Below are 21,063 nucleotides of genomic sequence, written 5' to 3' on the forward strand. Positions count from 1 at the left end.
GGGAAGGGAGGTCTAGGCTGAGGTGTAGGTTTATGTCTTTAGCACATGAGCTTGAAGTTAAAGTGTTACCCAGAAGCAGGAGAAAGGACAAGCAAAACAGAAAGAATCCAGGATTAGATTCATTCTCGCACTGTCCGCAGGCACTCTAAGCACCAGGCTTTGTCCTTTAGTCTGTGTTTCACCTTGTTCAAATTTTGTTTGTCGTCTCTTACGGTCTATCACCAGACAAGACCTGCACTGAGATCTCTGTGGGGCACATCACAGCCACAGAGCCCAAGAGTCAGGCCAGGCCCCTCTTGTGTCATTGCATTCTCCCTGTCCCCGTGGGTGGAAAAAACGCATCTGTCCTTTCTAATTACTGTGTTTATCCAGCAAACCTCACAGAGGCTGCTCTATGAACCCTCCTGTGACTTATTTAGAGTTGCATTTCTTATGCTTCCTTTTAACATGTAAGAAATAAACCCCTGAAAACACACCATGAGGTTAGGGACACCGAGAGCCAGGTAAAGTGCAGGAATTCTCGTTCTTGTTTGAAAGCAAAATAACTGTGAACTAAAAGTAGGTTTGCATTCAAGTCACATCTAAGTTTTTTCAGTCTCCTCTGTTAAAATTCAGGACCTTGGGTTCCTGGATTCTCATCAGTAAGACACCAAGGCGTGTTTGAGAAGGCAGATGGACCACATTGGCCAGGCCTGTGTTTGGGTTCTGCCCCTCCCAGCTCAGTGACCTGGGCCAAGTTACTAATTTTCTGGGGGTCATTGTAAAATGGAATGAGCTAGAAGTCCGCAAGTCCAGTGTTGGCATTGACCATAGTGACTGTCGCTTGGTTACTTCAGATGTGAGTCTTCCAAGCTGGCTGTTCTTATCGAAAATAGTCACCACAGTTTCATGGTGCAAAAGAATGTCCAAAAATTAAAATTTGAAACATTCAACATATATTTGGTTGTTGTAAAAAATTAAAAATATATTGTTAGCTTTCGGCAGCTCTCTGTTCATCATTCGTGGGGTTCCCCTTCCCCCTGGTCAGCCCCGCTCTCCACAGCATCTTTCTCACTGTTAGTTTGGTTGGTACTTTCTGAGATGGAAACATTCTACTTTTCCTTATCCTTTCCCGTCTTCTTATTCTGTTTTGAGTGTAATGCCCTTTTCATACTCTTCTTTCTCTATCCAGGAATGTTTTGAGAAAGATGCTATGCATTTGAATTACAACTCACGGTTACCGGTAGGTTATAAATGTTTAATTGGGTCTTTTTGCAGGCATATACGGTGCTGGCTGTCTGATCACGGAAGGGTGCCGTGGAGAGGGGGGCATCCTTATTAACAGTCAGGGTGAGAGGTTCATGGAGAGATACGCACCTGTTGCAAAGGACCTGGCTTCCAGAGACGTCGTGTCTCGCTCCATGACGCTAGAAATCCGTGAAGGAAGGTTTGTTTAAACTTTCTGCAGAGATGTCATTTTACACACACGCGCGCGCCCACACACACACGCAGTTGACATCTCCACCCTATCTGTGCACGCGCAGACACGTAAACACGCACACGCAGACACGTGCAGTGAACACGCAGACACGTGCGGTGAACACGTGCACGTGCAGCAGACACGTGTGGTGAACGCCCTGCCCATGTATGCTTGTGCAGATGTGGGTGCACAGTTAACTTCATTAAGATTCTCTGGTTAGTGCCTGTTTGTGAAGTTTCTCTAAAGACCTAAATTCTTAGAATTCTAACCAATGTGATGGTAATTTTTCTCAAATTTGTGGAACATAATAGGTATGTAACAGAGAGGCAGACACCCCCAGAGTCAGTGGGGGGCACACACCCTCAACCTGGCCAACTAGCATGTGAGCCCTGCATGTTGTGTGTGTTAACACTGCTGGGGGTTTTGGTAACCTTTGAGGTATGTGGGTTAATTGCCCTTCAGAAGCAACTTCTGGCTGTTTTAGTGCTTAACGCCATTCCTTGCGTATGGTGACACTTGCAAGGTGTTGTGGGATGACTCTTCAGCTTGAAATGAGAGACAGCCTTTATATCAAAGTGTAGAGGTTCTACATTTTAATATAAAAGGTGAAGAGAAGTCAAATGGTTCTTCGGAGTATTGGGCGCAAGAGGACTTTCTAGTGCATTTATCAAGGAAAACGTAGCAAATTGTGCTTCCCCCAAACCTGGTGTGGAAGCCACGTGTTCACCACCCTCTTGGCATCTCAGCAGTGCCTGGCATCCAGTAGATGTTTAGAAGATGTACGCCGGGCGAGTGATCCTTCCTAGGTTCTGGATGAGCATGGAATGTTGTTTTCCCTCTTCTAGAAAAACACCTTGCCTGAATATAGCATTCAGCCAAAACAAAACCCACTGCCATTGAGTCAGTTGACTCAGAGAGACCCTGTGGGACAGAGTAGAACCACCCCATAGGGTTTCCAAGGCTGTCATCTTTATGGAAGCAGACTGCCACATCTTTGTCCTGCGGAGCAACTGGTGGGTTCCAACCACCAAACTTTGAGTTGGCAGCTGAGCACTTAACCACTGCGCCACCAGGGCTCCTTGAGTATAGCATTAACACCATTAGTTTTGTGTTAGGCAGCTGATAGGATGGACGTGATGTACGTGGTAAAGGCTAAATCGGGTTTTGTGTCCGTGTTTAGCAGTGGGAGATTGCTTCTCCTATGAAGAACATGTTTGACAATGCCGCACTGTTTTGTTTTTAATCCTTTAATAAAGGATTGTGTATCTGTACTGTATTTAAAGGTTTATTGACACAGAAACAAAGATAAAGTCAGTATTTAGGATAGTTAACAGTTTAACAGTTTATCTTATAAAATTACTATTTTTACTGTTTTTTGTTCCTTGTAAAACTGCTGACGTTCTGAGAAATAATTCCCTGAGATCATAAACCGTGTTTTGCTACAAATGCAGGGAAATCATGTGACTCAGTAATTTCAGGTCTTGAATTCGCTATAATGAAATGTAACTCTTAGTGTTCTTGCCTTGTTTGTCACAGAGGTTGTGGTCCTGAGAAGGACCACGTCTACCTGCAGCTGCACCACCTCCCCCCCGAGCAGCTGGCCATGCGCCTGCCGGGCATCTCGGAGACAGCCATGATCTTCGCCGGCGTGGATGTCACCAAGGAGCCCATCCCTGTGCTCCCAACAGTGCACTACAACATGGGCGGCATCCCCACCAACTACCGGGGCCAGGTGACAGCTTGGGGTGCCCAACTGGTGCTCATTAAGGGGAGGTGGACACTTCTCAGAGAGCCGTGCCGTCTGAGGCTGCGGCTTGTTCCCACATGCGCTGCAGAAGGGCAGAGGAGAGGCCTCAGTTGTACTCCAGTTTGTTCGTTTGTTCTTTAATAGCAATTAGTTATTGAGCTTTGTTAATTCCGCCATAGTACATAGTCACTGCGAGGTAGGTAAGTAGGAATTGTTAGTTTTACATTATTGATGAGTAATAAGTGACGAGCCTGAAACTCAGTATTCCAACTCTGAGTTTAGCATCCTTCCATCCTGCTGTGCTGCCTTTGCACGGATCATGCGTCACAGAGTCTGGGTGTAAAGGGGGTCCAGACAGCCAGAGTTGGGGTGTTGACACAGGATTGAGGTCACAAGTGCCAGGTTTTGGGTACTATTCAGGCAGAGTGAGGGAGCGTTCAGAAAGGCCAACCAGCAGGGCGGAGGGAGGAGAGTGTGGGGCTGAGGGCTCAGTGGTCCGTGGAGGACTGACTGAGACGCAGACAGACCCTAGAGAAGCACGCCTGTGGGGACTGCCCGTAAGAGACACTGATGCAGTAACATCCTGCCCTAACTCTGTCCTTGCACAGGTTTTGAAGCACGTGAATGGCCAGGACCAGGTCGTGCCAGGCCTGTACGCCTGTGGAGAGGCTGCCTGTGCCTCGGTGCATGGTGCCAACCGCCTTGGGGCAAACTCGCTCCTGGACCTGGTTGTCTTCGGCAGGGCCTGTGCCCTGAGTATCGCAGAGTCCTACAAACCCGGTATGTGCATGCTATCTTCAGACGGACAGGCTAGCTCAGGTTCAGCAAGAGGCTGCAGTCTTGGTTTATAATTGGAGATTGGCTTAATGATCGTACAGTGGTAGCCTAGCTTTTGGTGTTTTCTAGAAGTGAAGGAGCAGAGAAATCCAGAGATTACACAGTGGTAGAATTGAAACCAGACATGGTAGAGGAGAGGTATTGATGGTTATGAAGGGAAATTTTTTTGGTCAGATTTTTTTTTCACATTCATTGTTTTGCTTGGAAAAGTCACTATTGGGAAATTGTTATTTTGAGAGTAAATTTATCACATCTTAGCTCCCCTGACTGATGCACATAGCTGAGCACTTGGCTTCTGACTAAAGGTTGGAGATTAAAGACCACCCAGAGGCGCCTCGGAATTAAGTCCTGGCAATCTACTTCTGAAAGGTTACAGCAATTAAAAACCCACTGGAGAGTAGTTCTGCTCTGACACAAACGGGGTTGCCTGAGTCAGAATCAGCTCACTGATAACTGTTTTATGATTATTATATATTATTTGTCTGATACGAACTATTTGCAATGAAATATTTTAAACTGTAGGGGCAGATGGATATTGAACTTGTTGGTGAGTATAGAAAAATAGGCCTTTCTAAAAGCATAATATACTTAGTCTTTATCAAAGGAGAAAGGGGTGACTTAATGGAAACAAAGGATTGGGTCATGGTTCCCTGTTCAAAGACAGAAAAGATTTCCTTTCTTCTTGTGGTAACCTAAAATAATTTGCAGGAGAAAACAGTATTATCTGCACTAATTAAGTCTGGTTAAGTACCATGAACAGCAGGACCGTTTCTGTTGCTCTGAGCTTCTGAAGTGCCTTTCTCCTCACCTTGCCTGCTCTGCACAGAAGGACATCAGGGTCGGGGTGAGGCACTGTTCTGGCTTCAGGGACTGGAGCCGCAGCCCACACATTCTCCAGAGCATTTCATTGGTGTTCAGTGCTCTGAAATATGAGTAGTAGTAGCATCAGAACCTGTCTAATTCAGGGGAGATAATGACCAGGATCAGCCCAGATTTGATCCCTATGAGATGGAAGTCGACGTACTTCCACTCTAACCTTTTTATCAACTCTAAAACCAGCTATCCTCCCCACAGCACCCTCTACTTCTCTGCTGAGTTCGATAATTCATTGTAATAGTCACACAGAACTAAGAGAGCATACTTTATTGTTAAGTGATTTATTAAGGAAGTAACGGGGTACAACCTGGGATCAGGATCTTTAGGCAACAGTCAGGATCAGGAAGCACGTAGGCAAAAGTCTGGAAGGCTCCCCCGAAGAGACCACATCCCTCCCTTCTTCAGTGAAGGACAGCTCCCTTACCTTCTCAGCCGTGCAAGCAAGCAGACCCTTCTTCGTGCCATGCAAACCCCCTCAGCTGTGCAGGCCTCCTCTTGGCCCCTTCAGGACAGGCCTCTGTGCCTTGGTCTCTCTGCTGGGCAAACCCCCTCAGCTGTGCAGGCCTCCTCTTGGCCCCTTCAGGAGAGGCCTCTGTGCCTTAGTCTCTGCCGTGCGTACCCCCTCAGCTGTGCAGGCCTTCTCTTGACCCTTTCAGGGCAGGCCCCTGTGCTTTGGTCTCTGCCGTCGTCCTCTCCAGCACCAACTGACCCAGCTCACAGCCAGCGTAGCAGCTGTGTTGAGCTCTCTTACCTGTATTCCCAGCGGCAGGTCTCTGCCATCACTACCGACTTTGCTTCTGGGCCTGTTGCCGCCGCTCTGCCACAAGGCCCTTTCCAGGTCTCTTACTGTCTATCTTCAGTGTTAACAGCCTTTCACCTGTGTTACAGCTGTTTAGGAGGTTCTTCACCTCCTTTCTCACTCTGCTCCTTCTCTTTTCTCTCTTCTTTCTTCTTTTGTCTGTCCATCTCTCTGGTATTGGCTGCATATATAAGCAAACTCATTGTCAATTTTAAGGCATGGCCCTCCACCACGGCTGTGAACTGACCAATCCTCTGTGTATAGGCCACAGATACTTCATTTGCACACTAGGCCATAGTCACTTCTTTGCATAGCCTGTAGTCAAATCCCTGCAAGCTGATTACCAATCACAGCTCAGGCTATACAGCCCAGGACCAGACAAAAAGTATCAAGCCACAAGTTTATAGCTTACCCAGGAAATGTCAATCAATCTGGACAAAAGTAACAAATCCTCTGGGGTAGAAAACTAGGGCAAAGGTAACTTCTCATGGGTTAGGGGAAAAAATTATCAAGCTGTTTGAACCAAAGCAAGAGGCCACATAAAGGAACTCATTTTACTGCAACTGTGAATACCAGCTCTGCCATTTTTATACAGGAAATGCTTTTTGTATGACTTTTTAAATTGGTGAAAGTGATAATACAGAAACTTGCACAATCCTGATTAACCTGCCAATTAAATATGGCCCCTAGTTGACAAGAGTAGCAAGGATGGTGGTTTGGGACCATGGTTTCAGGAGACTTTTCGGTCAATTGGCATAACAAAGTTTGATTAAGAAAATGTTCTTAAAAGAAAGTCACCAAGACATAATGTAATCAAACTTACCAAAACCAAATAAAAAGAGAATTTTAAGAGCAGCTAGGGATATAAGAAAAGTCACCTACAAAGGAGACTTGATAAGAATAAGCTCCGACTACTTGGGAGAAACCATGCAGGAAAGAAGGCAATGGGATGACTTATATAAAGTGTTGAAGGAAGAAAATTGCCAGCCAAGAATCATATATCCAGCAAAACTGTCTCTTAAATATAAAGGTGAAATTAGGACATTTCCAGATAAACAGAAGGTTAGGGAATTCATAAAAACCAAACCAAAACAAGAAATACTAAAGGGGGTTCTTTGGTTAGAAAACCAATAACGTCAGGTATCAACCCAAGACTAGAACACTGGACAGAGGAATCAGATTTCAACCCAGGCAGGGAAATCACAATAAATCAAGAGAGAAAAATGCTCAAAACAGGGAAACAGCAATGTTATTAGTACAAGAAGACAACATTAAAACAATGAAGAGGGACTGAGAAATGTAGTCATAGATCTTTCACATGGAGAGGAAGACAAGGCGATACAAACAAATAAAAGTTAAATTTAGAAAACTGCAGGTAAATATTAAGGTAACCACAAAGGAGACAGACTATCCAACACATCAAAATAAAATACAAGAAAAAAAGACTCTGGAGAAACAAAATCAACAATGATGAATATGAGGAAAAGACAATATATAAACTACTCAACACAAAAATTAAGTGGGAAAAAGAAACTGTCAACAACACAAAAAAAGACATCAAAATGACAGCACTAAATTCATACCTATCCATAATTACGCTGAATGTAAATGGACTAAATGCACCAATAAAGAGACAGAGAGTTGCAGAATGGATAAACACAATGTTTCTTTTCCCCCACAAGAGATGCAAACTAAAACTCAAAGGATGGAAAAAATATATCAAGCAAACAATCAAAAAGGAGTGGCAGTATTAATTTCTGACAAAACAGATCTTAAATCCACCACAAAGGATAAGGAATGACACTATATAACGATAAAAGGGACAGTATATTAGGAGGATAGAACCATATTATTTGTGCACCCAGTGACAGGGCTGAAAGATACATAAACTCTAACAGGACTGAAAAGTGAGATAGCTTCATAATTATAGTAGGAGACGTCAACACACCACTTTCAGTGAAGGACAGAACACTTAGAAAGAAGCTCAATAAAGACATGGAAGATCTAAATGCCAGAATCAAACAACTTGACCTCATGGACATACACAGAACACACCACCTAAGAGCAGTCAAGTATACTTTGTTTTCTAGTGCGCATGGAACGTTGTCTAGAATAGACCACATATTAGGTCATAAAGCAAGCCTTAGCAGAATATAAAACATCAAATATTACAAAACATCTTCTCTGACCAAAAGGCCATAAAAGTAGAAATGAGTAACAGAAAAAGCAGGGAAAAGAAATCAAACACTTGGAAACTGAACAATACCCTGCTCAAAAAAGCCTGGGTTGTAGAAAACATTAAGGATGGAATGAAGAGATTCATAGAATCCAATGAGAATAAGAACACTTCCTATCAGAACCTTTGGGACACAGCAAAAGCAGTGTTTAGAGGTCAACTTAGTAAATGCACACATCCAAAAAGAAGAAAGGGCCAAAATCAAAGAATTATCCCTACAAACTGAACAAATAGAGCAACAAAAGAAATCCTCAGGCACCAGAAGAAAGCACATAATAAAAACTAGAGCAGAATTAAATGAAATAGAAAACAGAAAAACAATTGAAAGAGTTAACAAGACCAGAAGTTGGTTCTTTGAAAAAACGAGCAAAATTGATAAATGGGCCAAACTGACAAAAGAAAACCAGGAGAGGAAGCAAATAACCCAAATAAGAAATGAAATGGGCAATATTACAACAGACCCAAATGAAATTAAAAGAATCATATCAGATTACTACGAAAAATTGTACTCTAACAAATTTGAAAACTTGGAAGAAATGGATGAATTCCTAGAAACACACTACCTACCTAAACTAACACAAACGAGGTAGAACAACTAAATAGGCCTATAAGAAGAGAAGAGATTGAAAGGTAATCAAAAAACTCCCAACAAGAACAAGCCCCGACCCGGATGGCCTCACTGCGGAGTTCTACCAAACTTTCAGAGAAGAGTTAACACTACTACTAAAACTACTACTAAAGGTATTTCAGAGCATAGAAAAGAACAGAATACTCCCCAACTCATTCTATGAAGCCAGCAAATCCCTGATACCAAAGCCAGGTAAAGACACCACAAAAAAAAAAGAAAATTACAGATCTACATCCCTCATGAGGAAAACCTGGTGGCGTAGTGTTTTAGTGCTACGTCTGCTAACCAAAACATCTACAGTTCGAATCCGCCAGGTGCTCCTTAGAAGCTCTACAGGGCAGTTCTACTCTGTCCTATAGGGTCATTATGAGTCGGAATCGACTTGACGGCAGTGGATTTGGTTTTTTGGTTATCCCTTATGAACTTAGATGCAAAACTTTTCAAAAAAAAATTCTAGGCAATAGAATTCAACAACATATCAAAAAATAATTCACCATGACCAAGTGGGATTAATACCAGGTTTGCAGGGATGGTTCAACATTAGAACAACAATGTAATCCCCCATATAAATAAAAGACAAGAACTACATGATTTTATCAATTCATGCAGAAAAGGCGTTTGACAAAGTTCAACACCCATTCATGATAAAAACTCAGCAAAATAGAAATAGAAGGTAAATTTCTCAGCATAATAAAGGGGCATTTCTACAAAGCCAATATCATCCTAAATGGAGAGAGTCTGAAAGCATTCACCTTGAGAATGGGAACCAGACAAGGATGCCCTTTATCACCACTCTTATTCGACATTGTGCTGGAGGTCCTAGCCAGAGCTATTAGGCTAGATAAAGAAGTAAAGGGCATCCAGATTGGTACGAAAGAAGTAGAAGTATCTTTGTTTGCAGATGACATGATCTTACACTACTAAAGAAAACTACTGAAGCTAATAGAAGAGTTCAGCAGAGTGTCAGATTACAAGATAAACATACAAAAATCAGTTGGATTCTTCTACAGCAACAAAAAGAACATCGAAGAGGAAATCACCAAATCAATATCATTTACAGTAGCCACCAAGAAGATAAAATACTTAGAAATAAATCTTACCAGAGATGTAAAAGATCTATACAAAGAAAACTACAAGACACTACTACAAGAAACCAAAAGAAACTTACAGAAGTGGAAAAACGTATCTTGGTCATGGATAGGAAGACTTAACATTGTAAAAATGTCTATTCTACCAAAAGCGATCTATAGATATAATGCAATTTCGATCGAAATTCCAGCGACATTTTTTAATGAGATGGAGAAACAAACCAACTTAATATGGAAGGGAAAGAGGCCCTGGATAAGTAAAGCATTACTGAAAACGAAGAAAAACGTAGGAGGCCTCACTCTGCCTGATTTTAGAACCTGTTACACGGCCACAGTAGTCAAAACAGCCTGGTACTGGTACAACAACAGGTATATAGACCAATGGAACAGAATCGAGAATCCAGACATAAATCCATCCACATATGAGCAGTTGATATTTGACAAAGGCCCAAAATCAGTTCATTAGGGAAAAGACAGTCTTTTTAACAAATGATGCTGGCAGAAGTGGATATCCACCTGCAGAAAAAAAAAAAAATGAGAGAAGACCCATACCTCACTCAGTGCCCAAAAACGAGCTCCAAATGGATCAAGAACCTAAATATAAAATCTAAAACGATAAAGATTATGGAAGAAAAAATAGGGACAACGTCAGGAGCCTAATACATGGCATAAACAGTATAGAAAACATTATTAGCAATACAGAAGAGAAACTAGCTAACTGGGATCTCCTTAAAATCAAACACCTATGCTCATCCAAAGACTTCACCAAAAGAGTAAAAAGATTACCTACAGACTGGGAAAAAGTTTTTAGCTATGACATTTCTGATCAGTGCCCGATCTCTAAAATCTACATGATACTGCAGAAACTCAACTACAAAAAGACAAATAACCCAATTAAAAAATGGGCAAAAGATATGGACAGGCACTTTACTAAAGAAGACATTCAGGTAGCTAGCAGGTACATGATGAAATGCTTATGACCATCAGCCACTAGAGAAATGCAAATCAAAACCGCAATGACAAACTGAGAAGAACACATACTTTCGTGGTTACGGGGAGGGGGAGGGAGGGAGGGTGGGAGAGGGTTATTTACTGATTAGTTAGTAGATAAGAACTATTTTAGGTGAAGGGAAGGACAATACTCAGTACTCGGAAGGTCAGCTCAAATGGACTGGACCAAAAGCAAAGAAGTTTCCGGGATAAACCGAATGCTTCAAAGGTCAGCGGAGCAAGGGCAGGGGTTTGGGGACTATGGCTTAAGGGAACTTCTAAGTCAATTGGCAAAATAATACTATTATGAAAACATTCTGCATCCCACTTTGAAATGTGGCGTCTGGGGTCTTAAAGGCTAACAAGCGGCCACCTAGATGCATCAATGGGTCTCAACCCACTTGAATCAAAGGAGAATGAAGAACAAGAACACCAAGGTCACACAACAGCTATGAGCCCAAGAGACAGAAAGGGCCACGTGAACCAGAATCTTACATCATCCTGAGACCAGAAGAACTAGATGGTGCCCGGCCACAACCGATGACTGCCCTGACAGGGAGCACAATAGAGAACCCCTGAGGGAGCAGGAGATCAGTGGGATGTAGACCCCAAATTCTCATAAAAAGACCATACTTAATGGTCTGACTGAGACTAGAGGAATCCTGGCGGTCATGGTCCCCAAACCTGTTGGCCCAGGACAGGAACCATTCCTGAAGACAACTCATCAGACATGGAAGGGACTGGACAATGGGTTGGAGAGAGATGCTGATGAAGAGTGAGCTACTTGTATCAGGTGGACACTTGAGACGCTGTTGGCATCTCCTGTTTGGAGGGGAGATAGGAGGGGTAGAGAGGGTTAAAAACTGGCAAAATTGTCACGAAAGGATAGACTGGAAGGGCTGACTCATTAGGGGGAGAGTAAGTGGGAGTATGGAGTAAAGTGTATATAAGATTATATGTGACAGACTGACTTGATTTGTAAACGTTCACTTAAAGCTCAATAAAAATTATTGAAAGAATAAATAAATAAAAGCTGCAGTACATACAAATACATGTAGAAGGATGTTTGTTTCAAGATATTTTTTAGTGTCAAAAAGCAGCCGGATTGTCCAATCACAGGGAAATAGTTGATTGAATTTCATTTCATGCACAATGGAATATTATGATACAATTTTAATAAAAATTAAAACAACAACAAAAAAAACTGCAATGAGATTCCGTCCCACTCCCAGAAGGCTGGCATTAATCCAAAGAACACAAAACAATAAATGTTGGAGAGGCTGTGGAGAGACTGGAACACTTATACACTGCTGGTGGGAATGTAAAATGGTACAGCCACCTTGGAAATCAGTATGTCCCTTCCTTAGAAAGCTAGAAATAGAACTACCACGCGATGCAGCAATCCCACTCCTTGGAATATATCCTAGAGAAATAAGAGCCTTTACACGAAGAGATACATGTACACCCATGTTCATTGCAGCACAGTTCACGATAGCAAAAAGATAGCAACCAATGTGCCCATCAACAGATGAAGGGATAAATTATTGGTATTCACACGATGGAACACTATGCATCGATAAAGAACATTGAGGAATCTGTGAAACATTTCATAATGTGGAGGAATCTGGAAGGCATTACGCTGAGTGAAATTAGTCAGTTGCAAAAGGACAAATATTGTATAAGACCACTATTATAAAAACTTGAGAAATAGTTTAAACAGAGATGAAAATATTCTTTGATGGTTATGAGGGGGGGGAGGGAGGGAGAGAGGGAGAGGGGTATTCGCTAATTAGGTAATAGTTAAGAACTACTTTAGGTGAAGGAAAAGAAAACACACAATAGAGGCATAGTCAGCACAACTGGACTAAACCAAAAGCAAAGAAGTTTCCTGAATAAACTGAATGCTTCGAAGGCCAGTGTAGCAGGGGCAGAGGTTTGGGGACCATGGTTTCGGGGGACATGTAAGTCAATTGGCATAATAAAATCTATTAAGAAAACATTCTGCATCCCACTTTGGAAAGTGCATCTGGGGTCTTAAATGCTAGCAAGCAGCCATCTAAGTGCATCAGTTGGGTCTCAACCCACCTGGAGCAAAGGAGAATGAAGAACATCAAAGATAAAAGGTAATTTTGAGCCCAAGAGATAGAAAAGGCAGCATAAACCAGAAACTACATCATCCTGAGGCCAGAAGAACTAGATGGTGCCCGGCTACAATCGGTGACTGCTCTAACAGGGAACGCAACAGAGAACCCCTGAGGGAGCAGGAGAGCAGTGGGATGCAGAGCTCAAATTCTCGTAAGAAGAACAGACTTAATGGTCTGACTGAGACTAGGAGGACCCCGGAGATCATTCTCCCCAGACCTTCTGTTAGCCCAAGACAGGAACCATTCCCAAACCCAACTCCTCAGACAGGGATTGGACTGGACTATGGGATAGAAAATGATGCTGGTGAAGAGTGAGCTTCTTGGATCAAGTAGACACATGAGACCACATTGGCATCTCCTATCTGGAGGGGAGATGAGAGGGCAGAGGGGATCATAAGCTGGTAGACTGGACATGAAATGAGAGAGCGGAGGGATGGAGTGTGTTGTCTCATTGTGGGAGAGCAGTTAGGAGTATATAGCAAGGTATAGATAAATTTTTGTATGAGAAAAAAAATATTCCGCATCCTACTTTGGTGAGTGGCATCTTGGGTCTTAAAAGCTAGCAAGGGGCCATCTAAGATGCATCAATTGGTCCCAACCCATGTGGAGCAAAGGACAATGAACACCAAAGACAGAAAATATGAGCCCAAGATACAGAAAGGGCCAATAAACCAGAGAGTACCTCAGCCTGAGACAAGAAGAACTGGATGGTGCCTGACTACCACCAATGACCACCCTGACGGGGAACACAATTGAGATGGAGCAGGAGGAAAGTGGGGTGCAGAACTCAAATTGTAGTGAAAAGACCAGGCTTAATGGTGTGACTGAGACTGTAGGGACCCTGGAAGACATGGCCCCCATACTCTCTGATAGCCCAAAACTAAAACCATTCCTGAAGCCAACTCTTCTGACAAAAATTAGACTGGAGTATAAGACATAAAGTGATACTTGGGAGGAGTGTGTTTCTTAGCTCAAGTACATGCATGAGACTAAATGGGCAGCTCCTGTCTGGAGGCGAGATGAGAATGCAAAAAGGGACAGGAGCTGGTTGAATGGACACTGGAAATACAGGGTGGAAAGGAGTGTGGTGTCACATTACAGGGAGAGTCACTAGGGTCACATAACGATTATGTATAAATAAACTAACAAACTGTAAACTTTAAAGCACAATAAAAAAATTGAAAAAAAAATATGGTCGTTAGTTAAGTTGCATCCAAGCTGAAGATAAATAAGATACCGTGCCCCCTTGTGTATCAGTAGTCATAATGATGCAGATAACAGTGAAAGGCTCCGTCTTCATCTGGCCCTCTCACTTGAGGGAGCGACAGCTCTGAAGGCGAACATGCTGAGCGGCAGCCCTGGTTTCTCGTTGCTGGGACTTGGGCCTCGTTCCGATACCTGTCTCCTAACACCAGATCTAGTACCGTTTCCCCGTGTGGCCCTGCATTCTGTCAAAGAAGAAAATCTCGTACTCTGCGTCTTAGTCATCTAGTGCTGCTAAAACAAATACCACATGTGGATGGCTTTAACAAAGAGAGTATTCTCTCACAGTCCAGTAGGCTAAAAGTCTGAATTCAGGGCGCTGGCTCCAGGGGAAGGCTTTCTCTCTCGTTGGCTCTGGAGGAAGGTCCTCGTCATCAGTCTTCCCTTGGTCTGGGAGCATCTCAGCACAGGGACCTCGGGTCCAAAGGACGCGCTCTGCTCCCAGTGCTGCTTTCTTGGTGGTATGAGGTCCCCGCGTCTCCCTGCTTGCTTCTCTCTTTTATATTTCAAAAAAGATTGGCGTAAGACACTACCTAAGCTTGTAGGCCTCGTCAGTATAACTGCTGCTAATCCATCTTATTATATCATAGTGATAGGATTTACAACATATAGGATATCACACAGCAGATAAAATGGTAGACAGTCATACAGTCGTACAAGGGAATCATGACCTAGCCAAGCGGACAGGTATTTTGGGTACACAACTCAGTCCGTGGCGCTCCGTTAGAAGTTCACAGAAAGTTATTGGGGAACAGTAACAGCTGTCGTTGGAGTGGCACGATCTGAAGATACAAAGTGCTCTGAAGCCAGGGTGGTGCAAGGGGTTTTTGTATAGCTGAAGTTCGGAACAGTAACTGCAAACGTATCAGTTAATCTGCAGACGTCCTGGAGCCAGGCTGCATAAGCAGCTTGTGAAAAGGGTTCTGCCTGAGAACGGCCACAGCTTTGTCCCAGTTTCCTCAGGAGCAGAGCACATTGCCTCTCATTTTACGGGTCAGCTAACAAGCACAATTTCATAGCAGGGACGACCGGGGTCAAATGTGTTGAGGCAAAGCAGAAAATTCCAGGTTCCCCCTCTGACAAAGAGAAAAGGAATGTTTTAGAAATCGAGGCAGAAAAATTGAAAACCATTGTCTAGAAGATGTCATTTTTTTCACTCTACAAAGTAGTATAGTACAAGGTCACTGCATAAAAAAAATTTTTTTTTTTTTTTTAATGCATCTATCTGGTATTTTAGTATTAGAGATAGTTGCCATTTTCATTCAAAGGTTGTCTTCTCTGTAATTGGCCCCAAGTAAACAGATGACTCCTTGGTTATGGGGTGGACCAGGCAGGTTGTTGGCCAGGTTACCACTACGTTTCCCAGACTCCTTCATGGTCATCAAAATCCATCTGTTTTCTCTAAATGTTTATTTTTCAAAGGTTAAATTCTAGTTTTTTTTTTTTTTAATTAGGAGATAAAGTTCCCCCGATTAAACCAAATGCTGGGGAAGAGTCTGTTGCAAATCTGGACAAGTTGAGATTTGCAAATGGAAGCATAAGGACGTCAGAGCTGCGACTCAGCATGCAGAAGGTAAGGACCCAGCTCTTGGTGAGGACAGTGGAACGTCTCCCACCTGCCCTGGGGCTGGGGGACCAGTCAGTGGATGTGTCCTGGTACTCTCCTTTAGGATTCTGTTCAGCTGCAGCACATAAGAGACCCATGTGCAGTTGCTGTGTACATGAAGGGCTGTGGCAGCAGCCCAGCAGCCTCAGGGATTCAAATGCCTTCTCTCTGTGCCCCCTGCCTCTGCATGTGGCGTCTGCCTTGGCCACACACAGTCCCAGGCAGCCTCTGGCTCTCCAGCCACCATGTACACGTACATTGCAGGCCTGAAGGAGGAAGAACGGGAAGGTCGAAAGGAACTCCGTTCCCAGCTGGGTTGGTTTCCCCTAAGCAGGATTCCCGGGAGCCCAGCATGACCCTTGTGCTCACAGCTGATTGCCCAGAACAAAATCACGTCATCACACCAGCTTCCAACAACTCTGGGAAATGTCTTTAAACAGGACCCACTCCTGCCCCCAAATGAAATCAGGAAGATGGGGAAAATGGGAAGTTGTGGAAGCCATAATCCAGGCAGCACTTACTGTCAGTCTTTACCCTCCAGATCACCCCGCCCAGGAGAGCTTTCTGTGTACGTGGAGGTGTTCCACACCCCTCTGTCCTATGTGGCAGCCACCAGCCACACATGGCTCTTGGTCACTTGAAACGTGGCTGGTGTCGCTATGGGACTGACTTGTATTTGTTTTAACATAACTACTTGTGGTTAGCGGCTACTGCTCTGGATAACAGGTTTAGATCAGTAGAAATAATATGTAAAACAGAAAATAAATTCTTTTAATGAGTGTACAAAGGTGTATGCTCTCTGCACACAGACTGCATACACGGACCAAAGCGTTAGTTCCCATTGAACCTGCAGTTTTCTCTGGTAACACGGATAATTACAATACTCAGGATAACTGAACAACGAGGACCCACCGCAGTATCCCGTGCTGCAGCGGAATCATGCCCCCTTGAGTCCAGGGCAAGGCCTGCAGCACCGGTGTGTGCAGGATGCCCATGCGGACAGTAGGGAGCCCACCGGAGTATACTTTTGGGAAGGACCTAACACTGGCCCTCACACGTCAGCCCTGTGTTGGCTCTGGGAGGGGCAGACTGTCTCTGCTTCTTGGACGGATAGGCAGGGCTGGAGGAGCTTGGGTCTCTGCCGAGGTCATGCCACTCGCCCGCCAGGGAACAGACTGGGGCCCAGGTCTAACAGGGCCAAGGCCACTCAAGAACGCATTAACCTGGTATCCTGTCATTTCTGTGACACCGGATTGTATCTGATTTGCTTCTCAAAATCAAGTGATCATGAAGCCAGCAAAAGCTTTGGGTCTCTTGATTTCCCTCAGCCTCTTCATGCGGTAGTTCTGAAAGTAGTCTGCTGCGCATTTGAGCCCGAAAACCCTACGATGTCTTGCAGAAGAAGGGGTTTTGATTTCCAATTCCTTTAACTAGTGAAAAATAAAATGGGGTTGCTGCGTCATTATGCCAAAATACATCTCAAAAGCGTCAAAAAATTAGATGTAGAAATTGGAACCTTAAAACCACAAGAAAAAAAGCAAATTCTTTTTTGTAATTTTGGATTGGGGAAGCCTTTTTAAGCATCTCATAAAATCCAGAAATAAGGGAAGATGTTGAAACATTTGGCTGCATAAGAATGTAGCATTTTCAGTAACACTATTGAAAGTCAGAAAACCAATGATAAGCTAAGGACTTTGGGAGGGGCAGAGGGCTGATTTCCTTAACATACGGTGAGCTGTTAGAAATAGCGAAAAGACCAGTGACTCATGAGGAAATGGGTGAAGATCATGGCAGCAAAGGTCCGGCCCCGTACTTCGTCCTCCACTTAGTCGGCGCCAGCTGCTGTGTTCCCAGCATTACCTGGTGGGTGCCTCTGAGGGAATCCACCAGCGTGTTGATGCTGACCACCAGACCACAAAAACTTGCCACCAGCTGATGGACTGCGTGGGGGCGGGTGACGTCCTGCGGCTGCCCAGAGCGGCCCTCTCGTTGGGGGCACATCCAGCGATGGGCCCTTTCTGTCTGCACTTGTTCCACTTCTCCGCTCAGGAGGCGGCTTAGACTGCCTGTCCTGGCCGTGTCCCACACCGGCCCGTGTCCCACAGAGTGCCTGCTGTAGATGCGAATGTTCGTTTTACGTGGCGTGGGTTTCCTTCGTTGCAAGGCCTACACTTTACGGGAGCATGGAAACATTTTTACAAAGCTTTAATCAAAACTTATTTTTAAAATTCAGAGTGATACACCTGTTGTCTGTGTTTCCTAGTTTCCCATTTAATTTGCATAAGTATTTTAGAAAAACAGGAAGAGCAGAAGAAACTATTGGATCCGGAGGTCGTGGCTCTATGGTGGGGCTTCATCTTGACCACGGTGCCTTGTGTTATAGTCGATGCAGAGCCATGCGGCAGTGTTCCGGGTGGGCAGCGTGCTGCAGGAGGGCTGTGAGAAGATCACCCAGCTGTACGGGGACCTGCAGCACCTGAAGACATTCGACAGGGGTGAGTGCGTACCTGGGAGTATGTGCGTCCGTGGGGCAGGCGGGGCTTGCTGTTCGAGTGGTCTGGGCTTACTGCTGTAACGGCTACACATTCTGGTGCATCCCGTTGAGTTCTAGGGAGCCCATGGGGACAGCAGGTCACCTGGGGTTATAGGGCTTGGCCCATCCACCCACCTGTCAGCCGCTCAGGATGACTTGTCTGTGTCCCCAGGAATGGCCTGGAACACCGATCTGGTGGAGACCCTGGAGCTGCAGAACCTGATGCTCTGTGCACTGCAGACCATTTATGGGGCCGAGGCCCGGAAGGAGTCTCGCGGTGCCCACGCCAGGGAGGACTACAAGGTGCACCTACACGAAGGCCCCCAGGCAGTGGCGTGTGCTCTTCCTGGCACTGTCATGCACTCTGGGCTCATGTTGCTGGGCCCAAACCTGCCCCTGCCCCGCTGTCAGGACTAATGCCAACCTCCTGGGTCTCAGTGAAGGTGGGATGAGCAGAGATGAGCGAGGCACCCGGCACAGAGTGATGACTAGAGGACTGATGGTTTGTAGACGGGTCCCTGTGTGGTGTTGCAGTTGACCTTCGTTTGGGTGCCTAGTTGTACCATGTTCAGTGTTTTTTTAGGTACCTGATGTAAGCAAATGGCCGATTAGCGTTTCTAGTTAGGGATCGTAGAGGGGGGAGGAAAACGGACTGGAAAGTGGACAAGGAGGCCTGGAGTGCTCCCTCCACGAGTGAGGTCTGCTCTGGCCACAGAGACCTCGTAGGCCTGCGAGGAGTGTTGCTGTCTCACGCGTCCTGTCATGCCGTTTCCTGTCTTGGCTCTCCCTTAGGAGATGGAAACTGGGGGAGAGTTGTTGATGGCGTCTTCTGAGGTGCTGTTCTATCTCTTGCCTCAGGTGCGGATTGATGAGTACGATTATTCTAAACCTGTTCAAGGGCAGCAGAAGAAACCATTTGCAGAGCACTGGAGAAAGCACACCCTCTCTTATGTCGATGTCAAGACGGGGAAGGTATGAGTGGTCTTTGTTCTCTCAGTTTGCCCTGTCTGACCCGTTCCACAGTACAGCGTGTACAGGTCATGAACTGGGGGAGGCAGCACCTGGACGTGCTTGGAGCAGAAAGACAGACTTGGGTCAGTCAAGCTCCCGCTGCAATAAGGGCCAGCTGGCATGGAGGTCTTCAGTGCTGCTCCAGGTCTGCAGTGGTAGGAGTGCAAACAGTGATACCGGACCCAGCGAGAGCTTAGTCTGGGGAGGGACATAGTGGCCGGAGCAGAGGGAGCAGGGAAGAGACCCTTAGCCCCCACCCCTTCCCCTGGCCTGTGCTGGCCAACCATTGGAAGCAGCCCCCCTGGACACAGAGGCAGCAGAGAAGGGAGAGAGAGATAATGGGGTGGGGTGGATACACAGGGAGTACCCAGCCACGACAGTGGTATATAGTTCACCTGTTTGGCTTTTGTGCCAGGCATTAAGATACAAAGTTTTTACACTTGAGTTTTTCATAGCTTTCAAGGGACAGTCTTGTCACTCGTCTAGGCCTGTAGACATTAAGCTCTGTCATCCTCCCCTCGTATACATGTGCCTGGGACGTGCTATTCAGGCAGTCAGGAATATTCAGTCACACCTTGTATACGTGTGCCTGGTATGTGCTGTTCAGTTCATGCAGTCAGGAATTTTCACAGTCACACCTAGTATACTGTGTGCTACACCTTCATTTTAGAAAATATAGAAATATAAAGAAAAAATGAACACCCATTACCCACGATTCAGTGATCAGCCGTTATTATTTTGAAACATTTTCAAGTTTTACGTGTATGTGTATAGTTTTTCTTATGTGAGTACGTATGTATACAAATACATACAAATAAGAAAAATCTGAAAGTAAATACGTGTTTTAAATGTAATTAAAATATGACTATGTTTTCCCCTAGTTCTTGACAGGAGCGTTTGTAAAGCAGTAAAATCTATACGGAGCTGCTTTAATGACGATATGTCATTACATGGATTCACCATGACTGACATAGCACGTTGTTGCACGTTTAGGTCATTTTCAAATTCGTGTTATTAAAAAATACTCTAGTGAATACCTTTATCTTTAAGTTCTTGATTGTATGTCTGCAAGCCTATTTTTATAGTTAATTTTTTACAAACACTGTGAGAGAGATCTGTTTGTACATTTCTGTGCTCTAACAGATGACTGGCTTTTGTTTTTAAGGTCACTCTGGAATACAGACCTGTAATTGACAAAACTTTAAACGAAACTGACTGTGCCACAGTGCCGCCTGCTATTCGCTCCTACTGATGAGGCTGATGTTCGTGAAACCTGCTCTTGTAATTATGTGTACTATCCCCTGGCGTGTGTGCATGCCACTGTCTTTTTAAAATTATGTACTCTGATAAGTAAGGACTAGCGCTCGAGTAGATTGTCTGCCCAGTGGCCAGCAGCTTGCCAGGAAGAATTAAGCCTGCCTTTGTCTCTTACTTCATTCTTTTGAAATGATAAAAGTGGGCACCGTTCTTCAATAAAACGTAAATGAACAGCTTTCTCTTATTTCCACCACATCCACTTAAAATCTTGACCTCAAGCATTTTTGTTAACCTGAACTACTACTATACTCTGTCACACTGAAGCACATTTATTAATTTATTCTGAAATAAAAATGAATTTTGGTGGTACCTGACAGCAGATGAAGAAACCTGGCATTTCCTTCACGTTCTCAGTAAGCAAATGGTTAAACACGTGAAAGTGAGCTCTAAAGTATTTAAATAACCAAATATTAAGTGAAACTGACATAGAAGTAAATGGATTTCTCTTATTTTTATGCTGTTCTTTTTGTAGATTTGGTTTGCTTTGAACAATGTTTTTTCCAAAATTTTTCTTAGAAAATAATCTTAT

General features: G+C 44.3%; 1 protein-coding gene across 2 annotated transcripts in view; it reads left to right on the forward strand.

Annotated features, from left to right (window-relative positions):
• The window catches only part of SDHA (succinate dehydrogenase complex flavoprotein subunit A), a 30,644-nt gene extending 9,781 nt beyond the window's left edge, over positions 1-20,863 (forward strand). For both annotated transcript variants that reach the window (XM_064270250.1, XM_064270245.1), the window contains 8 exons: positions 1,258-1,426; positions 2,996-3,191; positions 3,815-3,986; positions 15,522-15,640; positions 18,057-18,168; positions 18,379-18,509; positions 19,065-19,178; positions 20,383-20,863. In XM_064270250.1, the coding sequence (XP_064126320.1) occupies positions 1,258-1,426; positions 2,996-3,191; positions 3,815-3,986; positions 15,522-15,640; positions 18,057-18,168; positions 18,379-18,509; positions 19,065-19,178; positions 20,383-20,469 (1,100 nt within the window). In that variant the 3' untranslated portion in view covers positions 20,470-20,863. The remainder of the gene's footprint in view (positions 1-1,257; positions 1,427-2,995; positions 3,192-3,814; positions 3,987-15,521; positions 15,641-18,056; positions 18,169-18,378; positions 18,510-19,064; positions 19,179-20,382) is intronic.
• The last annotated feature ends 200 nt before the right edge of the window (positions 20,864-21,063 follow it).

This window comes from Loxodonta africana, chromosome 2, assembly GCF_030014295.1.
Source record: "Loxodonta africana isolate mLoxAfr1 chromosome 2, mLoxAfr1.hap2, whole genome shotgun sequence".
NCBI classification, from domain to species: Eukaryota; Metazoa; Chordata; class Mammalia; order Proboscidea; family Elephantidae; genus Loxodonta; species Loxodonta africana.